This window comes from Nycticebus coucang, chromosome 2, assembly GCF_027406575.1.
Source record: "Nycticebus coucang isolate mNycCou1 chromosome 2, mNycCou1.pri, whole genome shotgun sequence".
In the NCBI taxonomy this organism is placed as follows: domain Eukaryota; kingdom Metazoa; phylum Chordata; class Mammalia; order Primates; family Lorisidae; genus Nycticebus; species Nycticebus coucang.
The window spans coordinates 24,573,717-24,600,289 of NC_069781.1; the positions used below are offsets into that span (position 1 = coordinate 24,573,717).

The 26,573-nt window shown below is 41.1% G+C and overlaps 2 protein-coding genes and 1 pseudogene across 5 annotated transcripts in view; 2 read left to right on the top strand and 1 right to left on the bottom strand.

The window, feature by feature from the left end:
* The first annotated feature begins 35 nt into the window (after positions 1 to 35).
* CDC26 (cell division cycle 26) lies at positions 36 to 18,873 on the top strand. Of its 2 annotated transcripts, none has more exons than XM_053565617.1 (4): positions 36 to 180; positions 12,158 to 12,261; positions 13,107 to 13,228; positions 18,448 to 18,873. In XM_053565617.1, the coding sequence occupies exons 3-4, from the start codon at positions 13,148 to 13,150 to the stop codon at positions 18,622 to 18,624; spliced, it is 258 nt and encodes an 85-aa protein (XP_053421592.1). In that variant the 5' UTR covers positions 36 to 180; positions 12,158 to 12,261; positions 13,107 to 13,147; the 3' UTR covers positions 18,625 to 18,873. The 2 variants fall into 2 exon arrangements, with proteins under 2 accessions (XP_053421592.1, XP_053421601.1); XM_053565626.1 differs by lacking the exon at positions 36 to 180 and adding an exon at positions 9,010 to 9,129.
* Positions 9,720 to 10,936, top strand: LOC128567936 (leucine-rich repeat-containing protein 57-like; annotated as a pseudogene).
* A 2,500-nt stretch (positions 18,874 to 21,373) lies between the features above and the next one.
* The window catches only part of SLC31A1 (solute carrier family 31 member 1), a 46,416-nt gene continuing 41,216 nt past the window's right edge, over positions 21,374 to 26,573 (bottom strand). For all 3 annotated transcript variants that reach the window (XM_053565563.1, XM_053565577.1, XM_053565572.1), the window contains one exon: positions 21,374 to 26,309. In XM_053565563.1, the coding sequence (XP_053421538.1) occupies positions 26,108 to 26,309 (202 nt within the window). In that variant the 3' untranslated portion in view covers positions 21,374 to 26,107. The remainder of the gene's footprint in view (positions 26,310 to 26,573) is intronic.

Sequence of the window (26,573 nt, forward strand, 5' to 3'; positions counted from 1 at the left end):
ACGAGAGCGTTTGGTCGCCTCAAGGGGGAAGTGCCGTAGAACCCCCAAGGAGAGCTCGCGGAGGACGAGGTTCTGCGGAGTGGCTCAGAGCAGTCTGGGAAGTGTAGTCCAATTGTCTTGGTCAAAGAGTCGTAGTGGGAGCCGAGGTTCCGGGAAGGGGCTGAGCAGGCTTCAAAAGAGGTAGGTGCGTCTTGTCGGGTGCTTCGAGGCTGAGGTCTGGAGCAAGCTCAGGGTTTCTGGGGCTTGCTCTCCAAAGTGGGCCTACGGGAGCAGGAGCGGAGGATCGTGTTGCCGTGGAAATCTTGCTGGGACCTGAGGCTCTGGCCTGGAGCTAGAGAAGGAGGGCTGTTCTCCTCCACCGTTCAGTCCAGAGGCTCCTGAGTCGGGTGCCTTTGTTGTGAATTTGGGCAGCGGCGAGAGAGGAAGCTCGAAGAGCCCTCTAGCGCCAAAGTAAAATAAAGATCTGGCGGAAGAGGTCGCTTGATTTTGTTGCTGTTGGTTTTGTTTTGTTGTCTCTGTAACAGATTAAGAGTGAGGTGGTTCATGGGAAGATGTCAAGGCCCTGTGCTCTGTTGGGTGCTGGTTCATCAGAGAGCAACAGGACAGGGTTTTTATCCCCATGTGGGTGTGGATATATCTCAAGGTGTTTCTTGAGATGGTCAGCCCCCCCAACCCCCTGAGAACATTTACAATAATAATAGCTGTTTTTAGCAAGCGTTTATTAAATGCCAGGGTATATTCTAGGAGCTTACTCTGCACTGCGTCATTCAGTCCATACATCAACAGAGTACAGACAAGGAAAGTAAAGTCTAGAGATGAAAGTAATTGCACAAGGTCAGTGGAATTAGAACCTCTGTTCTTGCTCCTCCACTTTTAACCTTTATACTGCTTACTAGTGGCGAGTTTTTAACAGTTTGCAGAAAAAACGAAACGTATAGATTTCTTTTCTCTTTCAAGATTCTTCCTTTAGGCTGGGCGCGGTGGCTCACGCCTGTAATCCCAGCACTTGGGAGGTCAAGGCAGGTGGATTGCTTGAGCTCTCGAGTTCCAGACCAGCCTGAGCAAGAGCGACACCGCTCTCTAAAAAATAACCGGGCATTGTGGCTGGCCCCTGTAATCCCAGCTATTTAGGAGGCTGAGGCAAGAGGATCGCTTGAACCCAAGAGTTTGAGGTTCTTGTGAGATAAGACGCCACAACACTCTCTACCAAGGGTGACCAAGTCAGACTGTCTAAAAAAAAAAAAAAATTCTTCTTTTACCCCCTTTAGAACTTTGGCTTTCTGTACCATATGCCTACATTGGAATCTGGTAGAAGATAGTATATGATTTAGTACAAAGCAATTCGAAGGTCTGTCCCAAGCTTCATGGGAGAAGGAAGTATTTCTTCCTTTGTATACTTAATTATATTCGTCCTAGAAACATGTAATAATAATTTATGTCTGTTCATACTTTTAAAAAGATTTCACATATCATTCTTATTTAATCCTCACCATATTGACCTATGTATGATTTTTATAGAAAGCAGACATTATTATCCAAACTGAGACAGCTGGGTTTGACTTCTTTATCTGTAAAATAGGGATAATTTTTCCAACTTCACAAGGTTTTTGTGTTAAAATAAGAATGGAAAAACCTAGCACAGTGCTCTAGGAAAGATCATTGTACTGTCTGTATTTGGATTTCTCATTCAACAAACATTTACTGACTGCTTATTATAGATACATCATTCTACTGTATGCTTCAGAAAATATAAAGAAGGTACCATCAACAGTTGTTAAACTCAACAGGGGAGAGCTGTGTTTTCTCAAAAAAAAAACAAAAAAACAAGGTTTTTGTTACACAGTATTACTTTGGGATTTCGGACTGTAGAGTGCTTTCTTGAGCCTCTTTTGGCTTTTGTTCTCTATGCCTATCATTTAGAAGTCAATTAAGACATCGTTTCCTGGCTCAGTGCCTGTGGCTCAAGCGGCTAAGGTGCCAGCCGCATACACCTGAGCTGGCAGGTTCCAATCCAGCCTGGCCTGCCAAACAACAATGACAACTACAACCAAAGAATAGCCGGGTGCTGTGTCAGGCACCTGTAGTCCCAGCTACTTGGGAGGCGGAGACAGGAGAATTGCTTGAGTCCAGGAGTTGGAGGTTGCTGTGAGCTGTGATGCCGCAGCACTCTACCCAGGGTGACAGCTTGAGGCTTTGTCTCAAAAAAAAAAAAAAAAAAAACAATTGGATTTAATTTTTACCAAAGTACATTACTTAAACATTAATTTTTAATTCAACTTGTTAATATGCTGTTTAGGATATTGCATCCTCATTTATAAGTAAAATGTTTGTAATTTCCTCTTTATAATAATATATTTTCTCCAATTTTAATATCAGGTGCACCCAGATCAAGTAGAATGATTTTGAAGTATTCTTTTTCTATTGTCTATAACAGGCATCCTCAAACTTTTTAAACAGGGGGCCAATTCACTGTCCCTCAGACGGTTGGAGGGCCGGATTATAGTTTTTTTTTTTTTTTTTTTTTATTGTTGGGGATTCATTGAGGGTACAATAAGCCAGGTTACACTGATTGCGATTGTTAGGTAAAGTCCCTCTTGCAATCATGTCTTGCCCCCATAAAGTGTGACACACACCAAGGCCCCACCCCCCTCCCTCCGTCCCTCTTTCTGCTTTCCCCCCCATAACCTTAATTGTCATTAATTGTCCTCATATCAAAATTGAGTACATAGGATTCATGCTTCTCCATTCTTGTGATGCTTTACTAAGAATAATGTCTTCCACGTCCATCCAGGTTAATACAAAGGATGTAAAGTCTCCATTTTCTTTTTTTTTTTTGTAGAGACACAGTCTCACTGTACCGCCCTCGGGTAGAGTGCCGTGGCGTCACACGGCTCACAGCAACCTCTATCTCTTGGGCTTATGCGATTCTCTTGCCTAAGCCTCCTGAGCAGCTGGGACTACAGGCGCCCGCCACAACGCCCGGCTATTTTTTTGTTGCAGTTTGGCCGGGGCCGGGTTTGAACCCGCCACCCTCAGCATATGGGGCCGGCGCCCTACTCACTGAGCCACAGGCACAGCCCAAGTCTCCATTTTTTTTAATGGCTGAATAGTATTCCATGGTATACATATACCACAGCTTGTTAATCCATTCCTGGGTTGGTGGGCATTTAGGCTGTTTCCACATTTTGGCGATTGTAAATTGAGCTGCAATAAACAGTCTAGTACAAGTGTCCTTATGATAAAAGGATTTTTTTCCTCCTGGGTAGATGCCCAGTAATGGGATTGCAGGATCAAATGGGAGGTCTAGCTTGAGTGCTTTGAGGTTCCTCCATACTTCCTTCCAGAAAAGTCGAACTAGTTTGCAGTCCCACCAGCAGTGTAAAAGTGTTCCCTTCTCTCCACATCCACGCCAGCATCTGCAGTTTTGAGATTTTGAGATGTGGGCCATTCTCACTGGGGTTAGATGATCTCTCAGGTTGTTTTGATTTGCATTTCTCTAATATATAGAGATGATGAACATTTTTTCATGTGTTTGTTAGCCATTCGTCTGTCATCTTTAGAGAAAGTTCTATTCATATCTCTTGCCCATTGATATATGGGATTGTTGGCTTTTTTCATGTGGACTAATTTGAGTTCTCTATAGATCCTGGTTATCAAGCTTTTGTCTGATTGGAAATATGTAAATATCCTTTCCCATTGTGTAGGCTGTCTCTTTGCTTTGGTTATTGTCTCCTTAGCTGTACAGAAGCTTTTCAGTTTAATGAAGTCCCATTTGTTTATTTTTGTTGTTGTTGCAATTGCCATGGCAGTCTTCTTCATGAAGTCTTTCCCCAGGCCAATATCTTCCAGTGTTTTTCCTATGCTTTCTTGGAGGATTTTTATTGTTTCATGCCTTAAATTTAAGTCCTTTATCCATCTTGAATCAATTTTTGTGAGTGGGGAAAGGTGTGGGTCCAGTTTCAGTCTTTTACGTGTAGACATCCAGTTCTCCCAACACCATTTATTGAATAGGGAGTCTTTCCCCCAAGGTATGTTCTTGTTTGGTTTATCGAAGGTTAGGTGGTTGTAAGATGTTAGTTTCATTTCTTGGTTTTCAATTCGATTCCAAGTGTCTATGTCTCTGTTTTTGTGCCAGTACCATGCTGTCTTGAGCACTATGGCTTTGTAGTACAGACTAAAATCTGGTATTCTGATGCCCCCAGCTTTATTTTTGTTACTAAGAACTGCCTTACCTATACGGGTTTTTTTCCGGTTCCATACAAAACACAGAATCATTTTTTCCAAATCTTGAAAGTACGATGTTGGTATTTTGATAGGAATGGCACTGAATATGTAGATTGCTTTGGGAAGTATAGACATTTTAACAATGTTGATTCTTCCCATCCATGAGCATGGTATGTTCTTCCATTTGCTAATATCCTCTGCTATTTCCTTTCTGAGGATTTCATAGTTTTCTTTATAGAGGTCCTTCACCTCCTTTGTTAGGTATATTCCTAGGTATTTCATTTTCTTTGAGACTATGGTGAAGGGAGCTGTGTCCTTAATTAGCTTCTCATCTTGACTGTTATTGGTGTATACAAAGGCTACTGACTTGTGGACATTGATTTTATATCCTGAAACATTACTGTATTTTTTGATGACTTCTAGGAGTCTTATGGTTGAGTCTTTGGGGTTCTCTAAGTATAAGATCATGTCGTCAGCAAAGAGGCAGAGTTTGACCTCCTCTGCTCCCATTTGGATTCCCTTTATTTCCTTGTCTTGCCTAATTGTATTGGCTAGAACTTCCAGCACTATGTTGAATAGTAAAGGTGACAGAGGACAACCTTGTCTGGTTCTAGTTCTAAGAGGAAAAGCTTTGAGTTTTACTCCATTCAGTAAAATATTGGCTGTGGGTTTGTCATAGATAGCTTCAATCAGTTTTAGAAATGTGCCACCTATGCCTATACTCTTCAGTGTTCTAATTAGAAAAGGATGCTGGATTTTATCAAATGCTTTTTCTGCATCTATTGAGAGGATCATGTGATCTTTATTTTTGCCTCTGTTAATATGGTGGATAACGTTTATGGACTTGCGTATGTTAAACCAGCCTTGCATCCCTGGGATGAAGCCTACTTGATCATGATGAATGGCTTTTTTGATGATAAGCTGTAATCTACTGGCTAGGATTTTGTTGAGGATTTTTGCATCTATATTCATGAATGAGATTGGTCTGAAATTCTCCTTTTTGTTTGGGTCTTTTCCTGGTTTTGGTATCAGGGTGATGTTTGCTTCATAGAATGTGTTGGGGAAGATTCCTTCTTCCTCAATTTTTTGGAATAATTTCTGCAGTACAGGAATAAGCTCTTCCTTGAAGGTTTGATAGAATTCTGGTGTGAAGCCATCAGGACCAGGGCATTTTTTGGTTGGAAGATTTTTTATTGTTTCTTTGATCTCGGTGCTTGAAATTGGTCTGTTCAGGAGCTCTATTTCTTCCTGGCTAAGTCTAGGGAGAGGGTGTGATTCCAAATATTTATCCATTTCCTTCACATTGTCAAATTTCTGGGCATAGAGTTTCTGGTAGTATTCAGAGATGATTTCTTGTATCTCTGTGGGATCAGTTGTTATTTCCCCTTTATCATTTCTGATTGAGGTTACTAGAGATTTTACTTTTCTATTCCTCATTAGTCTGGCCAATGGTTTATCTATTTTCTTTATTTTTTCAAAAAACCAACTCCTTGTTTCATTAATTTTCTGAATGATTCTTTTGTTTTCAATTTCATTGATCTCTGATTTGATTTTGGATATTTCTTTTCTTCTACTGAGTTTAGGCTTAGATTGTTCTTCTTTTTCCAGTTCCATAAGATCTCTTGTGAGATTGTTGATGTGCTCTCTTTCTGTTTTTCGAATGTAGGCATCTAAAGCGATGAATTTTCCTCTCAAACTGCTTTTGCAGTGTCCCACAGGTTTTGGTAGCTTGTGTCTTCATTGTTGTTATGCTCAAGGAAGTTAATGATTTCCTGTTTTATTTCTTCCTGCACCCATCTGTTATTCAACAGAAGATTGTTTAATTTCCATGTCTTTGGGTGGGGTCGAGCATTTTTGTTAGAGTTGAGTTCCACCTTTAGTGCCTTATGGTCTGAGAAGATACAAGGTAAAATTTCAATTCTTTTGATTCTGTTGATATTTGTTTTGTGTCCCAGGATATGATCAATTTTGGAGAATGTTCCATGGGGTGATGAGAAGAATGTATATTCTTTATCTTTGGGGTGGAGTGTTCTATATGTGTCTGTCAAGCACAGTTGTTCTAGCGTCTCATTTAAATCTCTTATATCTTTGTTTAATTTCTGTTTAGAGGATCTGTCCAGCTCTGTAAAAGGAGTGTTAAAGTCCCCTGTTATTATGGTATTATCAGATATCATACTGCTCAGACTGAGTAAGGTCTGTTTCAAGAATCTGGGAGCATTTAAATTGGGTGCATAGATATTTAGAATTGAAATGTCTTCTTGTTGTATTTTTCCCTTGACCAATATAAAGTGACCATCTTTGTCTTTTTTGACTTTAGTTGCTTTAAATCCACATGTATCTGAAAATAAGATTGCAACTCCTCTTTTCTTCTGAATTCCATTTGCCTGAAAAATTGTCTTCCAACCCTTGACTCGGAGCTTTAATTTGTCTTTTGAAGCCAGGTGTGTTTCTTGCAGACAGCAAATAGATGGCTTGTGTTTTTTAATCCAGTCAGCCAGTCTGTGTCTCTTCAGTGGGGAATTCAAGCCATTAACATTTATTGAGATAATTGATAAGTGTGGTAGTATTCTATTCGTCTTATTTGGTGAGAGTCCATTGCTTAGTTTTATCTTTTGCATCAGTGTGGAGGTTAGGTTCTGTCATTTAATTTCTGAGTTCTTTCTTTGCTGCTGATCCATTGTGGTGGTCAGTGTGCAGAACAGGTTGAAGTATTTCCTGTAGAGCTGGTCTTATTGTGGCGAATTTCCTCAATGTTTGTATATCCGTAAATGATTTGATTTCTCCGTCAATTTTTAAGCTTAGCTTAGCAGGGTACAGAATTCTGGGCTGGAAATTGTTCTGTTTAAGTAGATTAAAGGTAGATGACCATTGTCTTCTTGCTTGGAATGTTTCATTAGAGAAGTCTGCGGTCACTCTGATGGATTTACCCCAGTAGGTCAACTGGCGCTTACTCCTGGCAGCTTGCAGAATCTTTGCTTTTGTCTTGACTTTGGACAGGTTCATCACAATGTGTCTTGGAGAAGCTCGGTTAGAGTTGAGGCGACCTGGGGTCCGATAGCCCTCTGAAAGCAGTGTGTCAGAATCTTTGGTGATATTTGGGAAATTTTCTTTTATAATATTCTCTAGTATGGCTTCCATTCCTCTGGGGCATTCTTCTTCCCCTTCTGAAATTCCTGTAACTCGTATGTTGGAACGCTTCATAAAGTCCCATAATTCTGACAGTGAACGTTCTGCTTTCTCTCTCTTCTTTTCTGCCTCTTTTACTATCTGAGTTATCTCAAGAACTTTGTCTTCTACCTCTGAAATTCTTTCTTCTGCATGGTCTAACCTGTTGCTGATACTCTCCATTGCATCTTTAAGTTCCCTAATTGACTGTTTCAGTTCCTTCAGCTCTGCTATATCCTTTTTATATTCTTGATATCGTTCATCTCTTATTTGATTCTGTTTTTGGATTTCCTTACTTTATTAGCAGTTTCCTTCATTGTTTCCATCATTTCTTTCATTGTTTTCAACATGTGTATTCTAAATTCCCTTTCTGTCATTCCTAGCATTTCTTCATAGGTGGAATCATCTGCAGTAGCTACCTCATGGTCCCTTGGCGGGGTTGTTCTGGACTGGTTGTTCATGTTGCCTGGAGTTTTCTGCTGATTCTTCCTCATGAGTGATTTCTTTTATCTGTTTCCTTGCCCTAATTTTCCTTTTACTTCCTCTTGCTCTTTAAGTTCTCGTGCCTGTGGACTAAGGGTTTACAGGACCAGAGGAGTGAGAAGGTTGAAGAGCAAAAAAGGGATGAAAGAAAGGAGGACCGAGTGATAAGAAAAAAAAGAAAAATAGAGAAAGGGGAGGGGGTGGGTTAAAGGAATATTGACAAAAAGAAGAGAGGCACAGAAAGAGGGAGACAGAACAATATAGGTGTACAGTAGGGTAGTTTGACACAACCTTAAAAAAAACCCACCTTCTGGGGATGCCCAGTTGGGTGGTTCCCTTGAGGTCAGCAGCTCTTTGCTAACCTGATCAGACACAGTACCCCACCTCCACCCAGTAGAGAGGAAAGACAAAAATGCTATAAATCAAACCAAAACAAGCAAACAGAAAACTTTACGCGATAAAATTGGGTAAAAAACCAAATAATAGCAGTAGAAACACTAGTAAAGATGAAGTTCTAATTATTGAAAAAGACTGCAATGGGAAATTATAATTAAACTAGAAAAATTGAGAAAGAAAAAGAATCTGTATGGAAAAGGTTGAACTTATAAAACAAAACAACATCAACAACATGAAAATAAAAAAAAAACAACCAATCCAAAAAAAAAAAAAGAAAAGAAAAAAACACAACCAAAAACAAAGCAGTATGTATCTGTTATTGAATATTGTCTGGGGAACACGTGGTCTTCTGGGGTATGAGATGTTAATCACAGTTCTGATATGACTGGAGGCTGCTGATTTCTCAAACCCCAGCAGGTAGACACCCTAAATCTCTCTTCGGCCCACTTAAAAGGCACTTTGAACTTGTTTACTTGCTGAGCAGAAGATTTCCCAGGAAAGTGCTTGTCGCTGGAATCACTGCTGAAGTGGCTATCCACTTACCCAGTGTGCCCAAACTGGTCTCACTCTGCCCCTGAGGGTTAGGGCTGCAAGGCGGCTCAGACCCCGCCCTTAGGCTACTTGGTCGCTGGGTTACCAGCTTCCACCCAATTCTAGCTCTGCGACCCTGAGGGCAGAGCTTGCCGGGGCAGATCGCTCACCTTGGCTGTGACCCAACGCCAAACACCATTAGCTCCGTCTGGCTCAGCGGCTCAGACTGGGGCCCTAGACAACGGCCAAAGTTCTCCGCACTCCCGCTCAGGCTCTCCCCAAGGCAGTTCAACTGAGTGCCAAGTCCAAAGACACCAAAACAGTTCACAAGTAAGGCCTTTCTGGTTTGCAGTCTCGCTGCTACTGAACTTACAGTTGCGGGCGGGTTTAGACCGATTGAACACATGCGACCACTTGCCGGTTTTCCACTGTTTTAGTCCTCCTCTTGGGGTCCAGAAGTCTCTCGCTGATTCCCTGTATCCGCGCAGGGGTGATGATAGGCAGATCCCACCAGCCAGAGATGCCTGGAGTTCTATCTCCCCAGACTCACGGTGCCCAGATGCAAGAAAGCTGTTACTTGGCTGCCATCTTGCTCCACCTCCCCCGGACTATAGTTTAAAAAAAAAAACAAAAAAAGAAAACTATGAACAAATTCCTATGCACACTGCACATATCTTATTTTGAAGTAAAAAACAAAACGGGAACAAATACAATTCACACTGCTTCATGTGGCCCACGGGCTGCAGTTTGAGGACACCTGGTCTATAAGATTTGGCATGATCTGTTTTTCAAAATTATCTTTTACTTTTATTTATAAATATTAGTTGTCTGTTTTTTGAGACTTAAAAAAAAATAAGGAGCGTGGGGAGCGGAGCCCAGGCTTGCGCGGGTCCTGGGTATTTCCCTGCTGAACCATCTGTCAGCTAAGCAGGATGTGAGTGTTGGCGGTAGGATGGGAAACAGTGCTTTCCGCGCTCATGTGGAAACAGCGCAGAAAACTGGTGTCTTTCAGGTTAAGGACCGAGGGCTGACCGAGTTCCCCTCGGAGTTGCAGAAGCTGACAAACAATCTAAGGACCATCGACTTGTCAACAAGATTCAGAGCCTACCGCCTTTGGTGATAGGAAGTTCATTCTCCTGAAGAGCCTCTCTCTGAACAACAACAAACTGACTGTTCTGCCTGAGGAGATACGCAGTCTGAAAAAACTAGAGACGCTAAGCTTAAACAACAATCACCTGAGAGAGCTGCCATCTACCTTTGGGCAACTCTCTGCCCTCAAGACCCTGAGCCTCTCTGGTAACCGACTGGGAGCCCTACCACCCCAACTTTGTAACCTACGGCACCTGGATGTAGTAGATCTCTCTAGAAACCAGATGAGAAGTATCCCTGACACAGTAGGGGAACTGCAAGCCGTTGAACTCAACCTCAATCAGAACCAGATAGCTCAGATCTCAGTAAAGATAATCTTGCTGTCCTCTCCTTAAAGTTCTTCGCCTAGAAGAGAACTGTCTTGAGCTTAGCATGCTTCCACAGAGCATCCTCACTGATTCCTAGATCTGCCTACTTGCTGTGGAAGGCAATCTTTTTGAAATAAAGAAACTTCGAGAACTGGAAGGCTATGATAAGTACATGGAAAGGTTCATGGCCACAAAGAAGAAGTTTGCCTGATGTTCTCCAGGACCATGGAACATTATAGAATTCTGACTTGGAACCTCTGCTGGAATTTGGCGGAATCAAAGGCTCCTATTGCTTTCAAGGTTATCTGCAGTTAGGAGATGACACTCCAGGAGATTGTCTTTCACCTGATGAACTTCCTTTTCAAGGCCCTACTCAGATAAGGAATTAAGAGATGGGAAGATTCCTCTGTTTTGAGTCATAGATAGGGCAGTGGACAAGGTTGGTCTTCAAAACCATCATTAGTGTGGCTTTAAGAAAACAGAAGCTAGTTGCTATTTATACAGTGAGGGGTGCTGCTTGGTAACAGAATAGCTTCACACCACAGCTTGAGATTTTGTTTAGTTTCAATGTGTGAGCTTTCATAAAGTCAGTAGCCATTCCATCTCTGTGTTAACATTTCATATTTTTGTGGAATTCAAATAATTTGTGAGAGGCTGCTATCTAAGAGGCTTAATTTAAAGGTTTATGATCTTATTCCATTTCATCAGTTCAATTGCACTGTATACTTAGAATTTAGGACATACGTAGATATGTGACTGTTTGTCTTGATTAAAAGTGTGTTTTGTCAGAAAAGCACCAACACAACACTAAGATGTTCCCCAAGGCTGCAGTAGCGAATTTTTAACTATTGCATGTGCCTTACTGGTAGAGGGCTCTGAAGAGCAAAAACTGTATATGCAACACTTGTAAGACAAAAGGGATTTTAATAATCCAGACTTTCTGAAATTTTATTAGAAATAACGTCTTATTTCTGGTAATCTTTCCCCCTTTTTGTATTTAAACTACTAATCAAATTATCAAGAAACCATTGCTACAATATTTTAAAACAACCTAAATTTATCAAGTTTATTCTCTGAATTAATATATAAACATATAAAAATAAAGAATTTTTAATGAAAAAAAAATAAGTTAACTGATTACTCCATACTGAATCTCAGAGTCAAAGCATTCTATAATAGACATACTCTTATTTGACAATGTGAATGTTACTTCTTTGCATCATTATTATTATTATTGCTTAATATTTTGATGTATCAATTATCTGATTCCTTTTCTGAATGTATTTATGTTCATTCGTTCTTTATGAGGTTTTTGTTTCTAGTTCTTATCTTAAACATTGTTATTGTTATTAAATTTTAAGACTTTTAAATTTTGTGAAGGCAAAAAAATGGAAACCTAATAAACACATGTATATGTAAAAATCAAAAAAAAAAAAAAAAAAAGGCATCATTTCCTGGCTGGCCTGATGGCTCACGCCTATAATACTAGGGCTCTGATAGGCCAACGCAGGTGGTTCCCTTGAGCTCCCTAGGAGTTCAAGACCCAGCCTGAGCAAGAGTGAGATTCTGTCTCCATTAAAAATAGAATTAGTCAGGTGTGGTGGCAGGTGCCTATAGTCCCATCTACTTGAGAGGGCTGAGGCAGGAAGGTCACTTGAGCAATTTGTGGTTGCTGTGAGCTGGGCTGATGCCACTGCACAGCTCTCTAGCCTGGGCAACAGAGTGAGACTGTCTCAAAAAAAAAAAAAAGACATCATTGCCTCCAGGAAGCTTTACCTGACATCCCTGTCCACTCCATACTCAGGCCATACTGGATTTGATGCCTGTGTAATGCCAATGCATTATCTTCATCAGAGTTCTTTTTATACTGTATCACAATTTTCTGTATGTTTTCTCCACAGATTGTAACTGAATCTTCTAACCCTGGAGCATAAGAAGAGTTTGTTTAATGAATCACTTACCCATTTAGGACCTATTTCGACCTTCAGGATAATCCTGTGAATTGGTGAGTTAGAGGGAGTTTTCATGGGATTTAGTAAATTGATTTTAGCATTTAGGAATAATCAGAAATATCTGACAGTTCTCGGCTCGGCGCCCATAGCTCAGTGGTTACGGGGCCAGCCACATACACCGTGGCTGGCGGGTTCAAGCTTGGACCTGGTCTGCTAAATAATCATGACAACTACAATAAAAAAAAAAAAAAAAAAGCTGGGCATTGTGGCAGGCTATAGTCCTAGTTACTTGGGAGGCTGAGGCAAGAGAATTGCTTAAGCCCAAGAGTTTGAGGTTGCTGTGAGCTGTGACGCCTTGACACGCTACTGAGGGCAACATAATGAGACTCTGTCTCAAAAAAATAAAAAAAGAGTTTCTTGGAATTATAGAGTTGTGGATCTCATAATGTAATAATCATGTACCTAAAGACTTTAGAAGTCAGTTTGGCGCATGTAGCTCAGTGGCTAAAGTGCCAGCCACATACACCAAAGCTGGCGGTTTCAAACCCAGTCCGGGCCTGCCAAACAACAATGACAATTACAACAACAAAAAAATAGCCGGTGTTGTGGCAGGCACCTGTGGTCCCAACTACTTGGGAGGCTGAAGCAAGAGAATTGCTTAAGCCCAAGAGTTCGAGGTTGCTGTGAACTGTGACACTACAGCACTCTACCAAGGGTGACATAGTGAGACTCTGTCTCAAAGAAAAAAAAAAAAAAAGACTTTAGAAATCTATATGTGAATCCAAATGAGATTTTTATACTGCCATTTACCTTATTGTGCATGCTTACAAATTGATCTTATGTTTGTAGCTGAAACTTATCATCTACAGTTTTTCCTCTTCTATGCCATTTTTAACAGTGAATAGTTCACTGGGTGTGGCCCTCAGCCCTGATTTCAGTATGCTGCGAAGAAAACCAACTCGCCTGGAGTTAAAGCTTGATGACATTGAAGAGTTTGAGAGTATTCGAAAGGACCTGGAGGTAATTCAAACCTTCAAACCCTTAGGAGTATGTAAAATAATAACTTGATTTATTTTTTTGTGTGTTTGTGTGTGTTACTTACTATTAGCTGAGAGAATTAACTTTAACTTCTGAACTCTTAAAACAACAGTATACTTGAAATCTGTATTTGGATGTTTTTTCAGGCATCTCAAACTTAATGTGTTAGTTTCCTATGGCTGCTATAACAAAGTCCTACAAACTTGGCGGCTTAAGACAACAGACATTTATTCTTTCACAGTTTTATAGGCCAGAAATCTGAAGTCAGTTATTCCTGGGCTGAAATCAAGGTGTCAGCAGAGCTACACTCCCTCTGGAAGCTCTAGAGAATTCATTTCTTGGCTCTTCTTGCTTCTGGTGGCCGTATCATCCCATGTGTCTTGGTCACATTGCCTTCTCCTCTTCTGTCTGAGCAATCTTCTTCTGCCTTCTTCTTATAAATGTGATTGCTTTTAGGGGCCACCTAAAATAGAATATCCAAATAGAATAGGTAGAATCCAGGATAATCCCCCATCTCAAGATCCTTCATATAATCACATCTGCAAAGACCCTTTCCCATATAAGGGAACATATATAGGTTCCAGAAATTGGGAATTGATAGATGTGGAGGCCATTATCCAGCCTACTACACTTTAATGTGTTAAAAAAGAAAACAAAGCAAAAACTCTTGATTTCTCCCCCAAACCAGACATCCTCTCCTTTCCCCTCAGTGTTCCCCATCTTGGTATCTACCCAGTTGCTCCGGCCGGAAACTTGGCAGTTGATTCTCGAGTCCTCCCTTGTTCTCACCCTTTATATTCAGTCTGTCTGTGAATCCTTTGATTCTACCACCAGACCACAGGTAGACTCTCCTCATCCCTTTTCATTTCCAGTGCTATAGCCCTACTTCAAATAACCAACTCTCCCTATAAATTTCTGTCTCTTCAATTCATTCTCCATCAGGTATCTAGAATGATTTTTTAAAATTTTCAGATCAAGGCTCAATGCCTGTAGCTCAGTGAGTAGAGCACTGGCTATATACACCAAAGCTGGAGGGTTCAAGCCCAGCCTGGTCCTGCTAAACAACGACAACTGCAACCAAAAAATAGCCGGGCGTTGTGGTGGGCTCCAGGAGGCTGAGGCAAGAGAATCACTTAAGCCCAAGAATTTGAGGTTGCTGTGAGCTGTGATGCCATGGCACTCTACTGAGGGTGACATGGTGAGACTCTGTCTCAAAAAAAAAAAAAAATTGGGGTCAGCGCCTATGGCTCAAGGGAGTGGGGTGCTGGCCCCATATGCCAGAGGTGGTGGGGTTAAGCCCAGCCCCAGCCAAAAAACTGCAAAAAAAAAATTTTTTTTTCCAGGTCATTATCATTTCCCTGTTTAAAATTCCTCATTGGTTTCTTTCTTGTCATGCCATCTTTTGCTTTGGCCTTTGTACCCCAGCCTCACTGGCTTTCTTTCATTTCTTTGAAAAGCCAAAATATTTATCACTTCCTTGGCCTTTGTGCATATTATTTCCTTCTGCCTCCTTTCTTCCAGTCATGTATAAATGCCACCTCCTCAGTCTGAGAGGCCTCTTCTGATGCTATCCAGTTAGGGGTGTCATTTCCATCCATGCTGCATCTGTCTCATTAGGCTCTCACAAAGCACTATATATATTTTTTTTTGGGGGGGGGGGTTTGTTTGTTTTTCAGACAAGAGTCTCACTATGTCGCCCTAGGTAGAGTGCTGTGGTGACACAGCTCACAGCAACCTCAAACTCTTGGGCTTAAGCAATTCTTCTGCCTCAGCCTCCCAAGTAGCCGGGACTACAGGTGCCCACCACAACGCCCAGCTTCAAAGCACAATATATATTTTCTAATAGCATTTATTATAATTTGTAATTTTTTATTAAGAAATCGTTTATTGTAAGAACCTTGATTGCAGAAATCATGTCTGTCTTCTTTACCATTGAGTTTCCAGTATATAGCATGTAGTAGGAGCTCAAAGTGTTATTTTTTTTTTTTTGAGGCAGCCTCTGGCCTAGGCTGGAGTGTAGTGGTACAATCATAGCTCATGGCAGCCTGGAACTCCTGGGTTCAAGTGATGCAGCTTCATCCTCCTGAGTTAGGACTACAGTTGCTTGCACCATGACTGGCTTAGCTTTTTTGAAAAAAAATTTTTTTTTGCAGTTTTTGGCCGGGGCTGGGTTTGAACCCACCACCTCCAGCATATGGGGCTGGCGCCCTACCCTTTTGAGCCACAGGCGCTGCCCAAAATTTTTTTTGTAGAGATGAGGTCTCACTATGTTGCTTAGGCTGGTCTTGAACTCCTGGCCTCAAGCAATCATCTCTCCTTATCCTCCCAGAGTGCTGGGTTTACAGGTGTGAGCCATTCACCTGGCCTCAATGTGTATTTTAAAGTGTAGGGCTTTACCACATGGTATTAGAGGTCCATTAATAAGACTTAAATCCTTCAGTGACCTTCAGAATTCCAAATTCCCTAGCATGGCATACAAGGCCCTTTACCTTTATGACCTTGTCCTTTTTATCTCTCCGCTTTATCTGCCATTGCTGAGTTTTTGTTTTTTCGAGACAGAGTCTCACTTTGTTGCCCTTACTATAGTGCCCTGGCATCATAGCTCATAGCAGCCTAACTCTTGGGCTCAAGCAATTCTCTTGCCTCAGCCTCCCAAGTAGATGGGACTATAAGTGCCTACCACAATGCCCGGCTATTTTTTGAGAAAGGTCTCACTCTAGCTCAGGCTGGTCTCAAATTCGTGAGCACAGGTGATCTGCCCGCCTCAGCCTCCCAAAGTGCTGGGATTATAGGCATGAGCCACCTTGCCTGGCTTTTTGCTGAGTTATCTTTAACTTTATCTCAGTTAATCTACACACTGTATTCCTTTTGCCTGAAAAGCCCTTTCCGTTTCTTTGCTAGGCTAACTCTTACTCATCTCTTGGCTGAGCTCCTTGCAGTCCCCAGTGGGGTTGGGTTCGGCCTCCTCCTCCTGTGCCCTCTCTCATAGATACTGTCACTCTGTTATAATTGTCTGTTTTTCTGGTTTCTCCCATTGGGCCTGAAGCTCCTTGAAGGCAGGGATGAGTGTATTCTTCTGTACATCTGTTCCCTCAGATATCAGGCCCAAAGGAGGACTCAGAGCAAGCCTTTTTTCATTTGCTGTTCTCATAGGTGTTTTATACATATGGCAGAGGACATTACATCTTGCATGCTTTCATGAATTGGTAGTTTTACTATATATTGTATGTGCTTCATATTAAGACTGATAGCTTAGATTTCTTCTAAAGGAGAAAAGAGTTTAGCATTCTTTAAGCATCATGATTTTAAAAACTGTATATTAGGCGGCGCCTGTGGCTCAGTGAGTAGGGCGCCAGCCCCATATGCCGAGGGTGGCGGGTTCAAACCTAGCCCTGGCCAAACTGCAACCAAAAAATAGCCGGGCGTTGTGGCGGGCGCCTGTAGTCCCAGCTGCTCGGGAGGCTGAGGCAAGAGAATCGCGTAAGCCCAAGAGTTAAGAGGTTGCTGTGAGCCGTGTGACGCCACGGCACTCTACCTGAGGGCAGTACAGGGAGACTCTGTCTCTACAAAAAAAAACAAAAAAAAAACAAAAAAAAACTGTATATTAATTACACCTGTAATCCTAAAACTCTGGGTAGCCAAGGTGGGAGGATCTCTTGAGCTCAGGAGTTCAAGGCTAGTCTGAGTAAGAGTGAGACACCCATCTCTACCATAAATAGGAAAAATTAGCCAGCCTTGGTAGTGGTCTCCTATAGTCCTAGCTACTCCAGAGGCTAAGGCAGGAGAATCACTTGAGCCTAGGAGTTCAAGGTTGTAGTGAGCTGTGATTCCACTACACTCTACCTAGGGTGACAAGTGAAACTCTTGCCTGAAAAAAAAAAAAAGACAATAAGAAAAATGCACACTAATAGAGTATTATTAAGGATGAGCTTTAAGTATGGCTTAAACTTCAGTTGTAGTAAATCTCAGAAAAGTTAGCATATTGAGCTGTGGCTCTGTAGGGTCAGCTCACCATTAACTGACTCTTTGCACAAAAGACAATTATCTAGTGGGTTTGACCTATTTTAGAGTAATTTAGAAAGGAGGGAAATCATACCCTAAACTCAAATGAAACCATTAGAAAACTGGTGTATTCATTTTTTTACCAAAATTTACTACCATGACTATAAATTCTGAAAGTCAGTGGTTCATAGTGGAAAGCCTTTTAAATGATTTCATTCCATTTGGATATTCTCAGAATGATAAGAGTCCTTTGCCTTGTAGAACTTGTTTTCACAAAGGTGTTCAGGTAGAACTTGCTAACCTCTCTTTATTGGTAGTGTAAACTAAATAGCGTGATCAAGAAGGTTCATTATATTTGTAACATAAAAGGTAATACCTTATTTGATTCACTGTACTACTTTGATGTTGACATCTAAATGCTCGCCTTTCAGCAGTAAATGGTGAAGAATCGTGGTAATTCCAGTGAGTAGAGTAGTTGACCCATTCTTCTAATGTGGAACTCCAGATAAAGTATCTGTTCCCTCTCTTAGAGAACGTTATTATCTAATACCATGTTTATAGTCAAGTAGTGGTCGTTACGGGATAAGTATTTGTCTCTTCTTGAAAATAAACTAAGGCATTCTTTGTGAATTTTGCAGTGATTGTTACAGGAAACAAAATGAAGCCCCCAAACTCAGACCTTTTGATAGCATAAAACCTTCTAGTATTACTTTTAATCTCATGGGATTACTCAGGCGGTAGAATTTTGGAGGTTATTGTTTTATCAGTCACTTTATTTTTCCATTTACTTTTTAAATAATACATTTGCTACAGCACCCTTTGCTCTCTCTTGTCACTAACTTTTACATATCTTTCCAATTGCAGCTTCCTGCTCTGAAGCTCTACTACCCCTCCCCCAAGTCCTCCTCCTCTTTGTGTTTCTTTGGCAGTGTGGGCTTCCCTCTATCATGGCCCCAATCACCCTATAATTGTCTGTTTGCTGTTTCCCTATTAGACTGTGACTTCCTGGAAGGTAGGGATTATACCTTTTATCACTGTATCCATTGTGCCCCTAACTATCCTAAACCTAGGATTTCAGTTTATTGTTCTTTAGACTCTAACCCTGTCCTTTACCCCATGCTTAATACATGGTAGGTCCTGAATAAACATTTGCTAATTGAAAGAATATTGTCTTAATCCTAAAACGTTTATACTTTCAGACCCGAAAGAAACAGAAGGAAGATGTGGAAGTTGTAGGAGGCAATGATGGAGAAGGAGCCATTGGGCTCAGCAGTGACCCCAAGAACCGGGAACAAATGATTAATGATCGAATTGGTTATAAACCCCAACCCAAGCCCAATAATCGCTCATCTCAATTTGGAAATTTTGAATTTTAGAGATGGATTATCTTGCATGCCAGAGCCCTATACCAGAATAAATGATGGCAGAAGTACAAACCGGATTTAGAGAATTGAGTATCGCAGTCAAGCAGAATATTTTACCTCCTGCAGAGAGAAATACTTCTGTATGAGATTACTGCTGCTTAACTTTCACTCGAAGCTGGAATCCAAACTCTGATTCGTCTCTGGAAAATTTGACTCTATAAAACATATCTGATATTTGTTTTTAAAAATAAATATATTTTTTAAAAAATGTGAAGCATCTTTAATGAAGTATAACACTGTTAACCCCCAGACTTTAAAAGGCAATGGCTGCAGAGGTAACATTTTTCTTCCCATGTTTATTAAAAGACTAAGCACAGAACACTTCCAGTTGATTCCTGTCACTTTTATTTAACTCATTTATTCAATAGGTATTTATTGGATACCTGTCACTGCCAATCAACAAAGATCCCTGTCCTGTGGAGATTAAATTCTAGTGATTTTGTGTAAACCTGAAGTTGTAGGTGCCAGACGTTTTCAGAAAGGCTTTATAACTAGTTTGGGTACTACTTTGGAAGGACAAGCATGGAGGGAAAGGAGGAATGTTCCTAAGTTCCCATTTTCTTCCTTTTCTCACTTATCCTAAGAATTTTTCCTAGTAGGAACTCATCTCTGAGAGGCATCTTAGAGGATAATTTTGAATCATTTCACTGATTAATTCAAATTCAGGGAACCATCATTTGTGGTAGTAAGAATCTCTAAAGAGAACTTTTAGCAGAATTTTACCTAGGCCTTTTATACTTCAAGTATGAATAAAAAGAATGTGGGAGAGGCATGAATAGAAAGGGATAGTTTCCCTTCTTGCTCCAGACATGTTCACAAAACCTTTGTTCTTTTAGTTTAATCTGGGACTTTGGCTCAGCACCTGTAGCTCAAGCAGCTAAGGCGCCAGCCACATACAGCAGAGCTGGCGGGTTCTAATCCTGCCTGGGCCTGCCAAACAATGACAACTACAACCAAAAAATAGCTGGGCGTTGTGGTGGGTGCCTGTAGTCCCAGCTAACTGGGAGGCTGAGGCAGAGAATCACTTAAGCTGAGGAGTTGGAGGTGGCTGTAAGCTGTGATGCCATGGCACTCTACCCAGGGCAACAGCGTGAGGCTGTCTCAAAAACAATAAATAAATAAATAAATAAATAAAAATCTGGGACCTTCAACTATGTCTCAAAAAAAGCCTTGAATCAGGGTCCATGTAGGTAAATCAAGTTATATTATCGTGAAACCTGCAAAGGCCTTATGGAAGAACAAACAGTCTGATTTCTTACAACATTGCTTTCTTAGTCTTCCAGAGCTTAGTCAAAGAAGGGGTATGGAGTAGACTAAGAAGTTGCTGTTTTCAGATCTTGGGAAATTTCCATACTGTTCTATTTTAGAGAATGAGACAACTACTAGATTAGTAGATAACAGCTTATTCCATCTGTAAATCTTTTTTGGCACAACTGAAAGCACATGCATTGATTCTGTATTTCCTAGGTCCCACTGTTCATTTCTGGATTACCCAAACTCAGAAAGTCAGATGCTTGTAAAGAGATACTGACTTTTTCCAGAAAAATGTACTTTTCATTTTCCTGAAAGCTAGAGTAATAACTTGTATATAATAATAAAAAAATACTATAGCTTGGATGCCTATTTTGTGCTGGCTTCCTCATACCTATTGCTCTTAATTCAGGTATGTACTGTTTTCCCTTTTTTTCTTTTTTGAGACAGTCTCACTTTGTCGTCCTTGGTAGAATGCTGTGGCGTCACAGCTCACAGCAACCTCCAACTCTTGGGCTTAAGCAATTCTCTTGCCTCAGCCTCCCAAGTAGCTGGGACTACAGGTGCCCACCACAACAACGGGCTATATTTTGCCTTGTCATAAATGAGAAAACAGGCTTAGGGATTTAAAATTTTTTTCTTTTAAAAATATTTTTAATTATGGGTAAATAGTAGTTGTATATCTTTATTTGGTACATGTGATGTTTTGATACAGGCATATGATGTAAATTAATCAAGTCAGGGAAATCAAGGTATCCATCACCTTAGGCACTTAACATTTTGTTTGTGTTAGGAACATTCCAATTTTACTCTTTTAAGTACACCCTAATTTATTGTTGATTATAGTCATTTTGTTGTGCTATTAAATATTGTTCATTCTAACTATATTTTTGCATCCATTAATCATCCCCACTTTATCCCTCTACCCCACCCCACCCCAGCCTCTGGTAACCATCTTTCCACTGTCCTTATGAGATCAATTGTTTTTAATATTTACCTCCCATATATCAATGAGAACATGTGAGATTTGTCTTTGTCCTTGGCTTATTTCATCTAACATAATGTTCCACAGTTCCATCCGTGTTGTTTCAAATGGCAGGATTCCATTCTTTTTTGTGGCTACATAATATTCTACTGTGGACATGTACAATTTCTCAATCCATTCATCTGTTGAGGGACACTAGGTTGATTCCATGTCCTGGCTATTGTGAATAGTCTACAAGCACAACAGATACCATTTTGATATACTGAATTCCCATCTTTTGGATGTATACCCAGGAGTGGGATGATTCTTGGGACATATAGTTCTGTTTTCAGTTTCTTGAGGACCCTCCATACTGTTTTCCATAGAAGTTGCACTAATTTACATTCTCACCAACAGCATACTAGGGTTCTTTCTCCACATCCTCACCAGCATTTGTTATTAGGGCTTTTTATTATTTTTCTCAGACAGAGTATCTGTCACCCTGGTGTCATAGCTCGCAGCAACCTCAATACTCTTGGGTTCAAGTGATCCTTTTGCCTCAAACTCCTGAGTAGCTGAGACTACAGGTACCTGCCACAATGCCTGGCAAATTTTTCTATTTTTTAATAGAGACAGAGTCTCACACTTGCTCAGACTGGTCTTCAACTCCTGAACTCAAGCAATCCAACTGCCTTGGCCTCCCAGAGTGCTGGGATTATAGGCATGAGCCACCTCACCTGGCCAGCCCTGAGGATTTTTAGAATAACTTTTCCTAAGGTCACACTGCTAGTAAATGGTAGAGCCAGGATTCAAACCCATTAACTCCAAAGTGGATGCTCAACATATTACACTAAGGAGGAGACTAGTAGTAGTGCTAATTGGCAAGGTGCCCACTAGAAAGAGCAAATAACACCAGCACTCTGGCTTTACAGAGGGGTAGGCAGGGTCATTGTACATCTCCAGGTTTGGCAGTAAACTTTCTAGAGGCCCAACTCAGAATCTCTTGCTTGACATAATAAACAAACACAGGGAAGGGATTATGATGTGACAGAAATTAACTTTTAAATTTAGGAATCTCCAACCAGATGAAGTTCGTGGTGGTGGTGGTGGGGGGGGGAATAAATTCAAGAATCTTTGGCATATTGAAATATCTGCAGCTTCACAAAGACTCTGACTCCTATGCAAAAGTTCACATGGATCTTCTGGTATGTACATCATTTTGAGCACAGCAGGAGAATGAGATGAAAACATACAGGGATCATTTCACCTATAAGACTTTCACATTTAAAAAACTGATGGTGGCTGTGCGCCCATAGCTCAGTGGTTAGGGTGCCAGCCACATTTTCTGGGGTTGGTGGGTTTGAATCCAGCCTCTGCCTGCTCAACAACAACAACAAAAAGCCAGGTGTTGTGGTGGGCGCCTATAGTCCCAGCTACTTGGGAGGCTGAGGCAAGAGAATTGCTTGAGCCCAGGAGTTTAAGGTTGCTATGAGCCATGACACCATAGCACTCTACCTAGGGTGACAAAGTGAGACTCTATCTCAATTAAAAAAAAAAAAAAGACTGATGGTAATAGTTGGACTCTATGCAGACTATGAAGAAACTAGCTCATTCTGACATCACTCTGGGTAGAAAAACATGCATCATCTGGCTCAGCGCCTGTAGCTCGAATGTCTAGGGTGCCGCCACATACACCAGAGCTGGTAGGTTTGAATCCAGCCTGGGCCTGCCAAACAATGACAACTACAACCCAAAAAAATATATATATCTGGGCATTGTGGCAGGCTCCTATAGTCCCAGCTCCTTGGGAGGCTGAGGCAAGAGAATCATTTGAGCCCAGGACTTTGAGGTGGCTGTGAGCTGTGATGCCACAGCACTCCACCCAGGGCGATAGCTTGAGACTGTCTCAAAAAAAAAAAAAAAAAGAAAGAAAAACATGCATCAAATCACAAAATATTTATTTTGTTCTGCATGTGACACTGTTAAAACATTCCTACTACAGCAATACTGCTCTCCAGGAGCTTACAATCTAAAATAGTCAACATTAATTGTAGACCTGGTGATTAAGGCATTACATCAAATGCAGTCTTTATATTTTTAGATGTATCTTCTGAAGAAGCAGCTGGAGAGGGCAGGGATCAAAATTAAATGACATGAAAGTGTACCCCTGTCTTTCTGCCCAGCTCCTTATAAGGAATCCCTTGTTGCTAGAACCCAAGACCAGTACCCACAGCCTGAAAGGGAATTCCAGACTGCCCTACCATAGAAGTAGTGAAGAAATCTTAATTTCTAACCCCTGGGGGGGGGGGGCACACAGTGAGGATACCATTTGTGGGCAATGTGGGCACTGAATGTTCCTCTATCATACATCATACACTGGAGATAAGCCCCTAAGATTCTATAGCTCTGAACAGGGTACTAGGTTTCCCCTTGCTCAGCCTTCTAGAAATTCCAGTGGGGCAAATGCTTCTTGAAGCATACATAAGGTCTTCAACCAGTTTATAAATACCAACTTCTGGAACTTTTGGTTGGTACTTATATCCAGAGTATAGTGATGCCCACTGCTTCAGGAGGACAAGGGAGATTTAAACAACCAGACGTGTGAGATGAAAGACAGAAAGGGGAAAAGGGCAGCAGAGTAAGAGGCCAAAGAGATGGGGCGACAATCTTCTAATAGACGTGTACAGGGGAGGAGGAAAAGAGAAGTTTGAATCTAAAAGGAACAAAGAAGTCTGGCATTAAATTTCAAATGAGCAGGGATACAGAAATGAAAGTCAATGATATCATTATATTATCACAATCTAAGAGCTCAAGAAAGATGGAATTTAAGCTTTAACTTTTTTCTCCTCCACTTGCTTCATCCTTGGTTATCTAGTCTAAGAATCCCTTAAATTCAGGTTTTTCTGGAAATGATCCCTATCCTGAATACCTGAAGATCTACCCCAAACTGATGGTTTTGTCTGTGAGTTTCAAGTTCATAGCATTTTGTCTTAATTGGCCTTGATTTTATCTTACTGAGAAGGTTCTATTCCTAGAAGAGTATTCTATAGCAGTTCACGCTGAGGTTTCCAGAGAGCACCAGAATCACTACTAAACATTGATTCATATTTATTACTCATGGTTTTATTATTCCTCAGCTTCTGAGACAACAGGCTATTTAAAAAAATTTTTTTTTGTAGAAATGGGGTCTCACTATGTTTCCCAGGTTGGTCTCAAACTTCTGGCCTCAAGTGATGTTCCTTCCTTCGGCCTCTCACAGTGCTGGGATTGTAAGTGTGAGCCAACAACAGGCTATTTACACCTTAATGTTGGACTCTCGTCAGTACCTGTCATTCACTCTGCTCATGCTAAGTTATCATCATTGCAAAGGAATGAAATGAGAAAAAAGCACAAAGCTCAAATGCTGGTTCTTGGATTTTAACCTCGACCAGTAGGCTCATAACCCTCTCTTGGTTCAAAGCCATACAAGTACACATTCCTTGCTTTCCAATATTTAACTGGCATGCGCGGAGAAAGTACAAACTTCCAAACCATGACTTGGGCCAACAGGATAGCAGTGTTTTGTGTCCTCCACCCTGAGGCACTATTGGATCTAGCACCAAGGATGGCAGGATTTAACAGACCGGCAAGGAAGAATCACTTTACAGAGGTAGCTTGGACTGCTGTGTGTACTAACAACTGAACAGAATAAAAATCCAATGTGATTCTTCATGGAGAAAAGAGGTTTTGGCCACTTGTGATCTAATGAAGCTCCCAAGAGTAACAAAAATGGTCACATGAAGGATGAGGCTCTGCCAGGTATGGGCATAGATGTTGGGGCTGAGGAGAATCTGGCCATCAGCAAACCACACCCTCAGCCTCTACAAAGAGAAAGCTTGGCTTTTGCCCTTCTGGCCCATACCTGGTGGATTTACGCTGCAGATCAAAGGTCTCTCTCAACATTCAAACTACTTCCCAGAAACCACAGGTCTTTAAAAATAAGGACTAGTGATTTCAGACAGGCTAGTGAAAATACTTTGGTCTCAGCCCTTTGCACTTGTGGAACTACACAGTTGGAACTGAATAAATGCGGAATGATTAAGTATTGATCAGCAGGATTTACTGAGTGAAGCCCAGACATACCAACCACCAATCAGCAATTCAAATTCCCATGCCCAATATCAGGTAACCCACTTTATCAGGTGTTACTTTCTTAATTTAAAGCACAGATTCTCAAAAGTGTGGTCTCTTGACCATCAGCAGGAACACTGTCTGGGAACTTAGAAATGCCTGTTTTGGGATTGTGGGGTTGAGGTCCAGCATCTAGTGTTTTAAACAGCCCACTAGTGATTGTGATGTATGCTAAAATTTGAAAATCACTATCATAGTGGCAGACATGTGAAAACAATAGTGGGAAAAAATAATTCAAATTCTTTTGCTTCATTCAGCCAGGACAAACCAAGGTAGTCAAAGTAAAATGCCAATGGTTTTATTTTAAAATACCTATTTCTATTTTCTCAAATTGATTGTCTTTTCTTTTGGACTGGCAAGTTCATTCTAATCAAAATGGTAAGTAGGAAGACAAGTTGATGAAATCAGCCGTCCAAGAACACATACTCTCCAAGCTCTAGGCCTGTAGATTACCCTCAAACCACCCCTCTGCACACAACAAAGATTTTGGTGTAACACATCACACCCAGAGAAAGGCACAATGTATTTCCCACTCATTGAATCCAAAGACAGGACCTTATTTTCTAATGTTGAGTTTCAGTTCTGGGTTGAGTTGGGCAAGAATCTCCCTCAGCAGCCATTAATCCTGGCTGAAGTTAATCATCACCATCACTATCCCAGAAAAAACCCACTGAATTCATGTACTGTCTGTTAAAAAAAAATCTGAAAGATTAAAAAAGGAAGTAGATGATCAAGCCATTGAACAGAAAGCTACCTGGATTAGATAAGAACATATAACTTAGATCTAGGACAATGGGGAAGGAAAAGACATCTCATGGGTGGCTTCTCCTCAAGAAAAATGGGATTCTCAGCTTATTAGAGACAAGTTTGGGAGGTACTTTAGATTAGGGTCTGTAAACTAAAACTCTGTTGAGCAGGTGTGTGTGTGTGTGTATGTGTATGTATGTAAAGAAACAAGAGCAAGAAGGGATGATTGGAGCAGGAATCACATCTTCTAGTCTCAAACTGCTTCCCACTGCAATCGGTAAGGCCACGCCATGGAGTTTGACATTAATGGCAATGCTCTGTGATGTCCACTACCACTGCCTTCTTCCAGCTGAAGAGAAAGTATCCTGTACCAGCCCCTGCTGCTACGGCAATGCAGAGGTAGCCATTGTAGGTCATGAAGATGAGCATGAGGAAGTAGCTGACGACCACTTGGATGATATGCAGCACGGTTTGCAGGAGGTGTGGAAAACTCAGCATCTGCTGCCTGGAGAGTAAACAGGGACATAACGATTGGAGCTGTATAGACCAGGAGAAAGGGGAAACAGCTATAGCCACAAGCTCAGCTGGAACTGGACTGCCTTGAAGCCACCCTGGCAATTTGATGGGTACTTGTGTGTATGTATATTATTTATTGGTCCCTGGAAATAAAACAGCATGGGACTGTCAGGTTTATAAGCACTGGCCAGACAGGGTTAGGTGCCAGTAAGAGGAACCCTCTTCAGGAGGAGGAGAAAGGGACAAGGAGCAA

Bases quoted from the DNA above. Each gene is read 5' to 3' on its own strand.
- CDC26 (XM_053565617.1), top strand. From the start codon at position 13,148: ATGCTGCGAAGAAAACCAACTCGCCTGGAGTTAAAGCTTGATGACATT. The intron at 13,229-18,447 runs GTAATTCAAACC...TTATACTTTCAG, and splicing joins GTATTCGAAAGGACCTGGAG to ACCCGAAAGAAACAGAAGGA.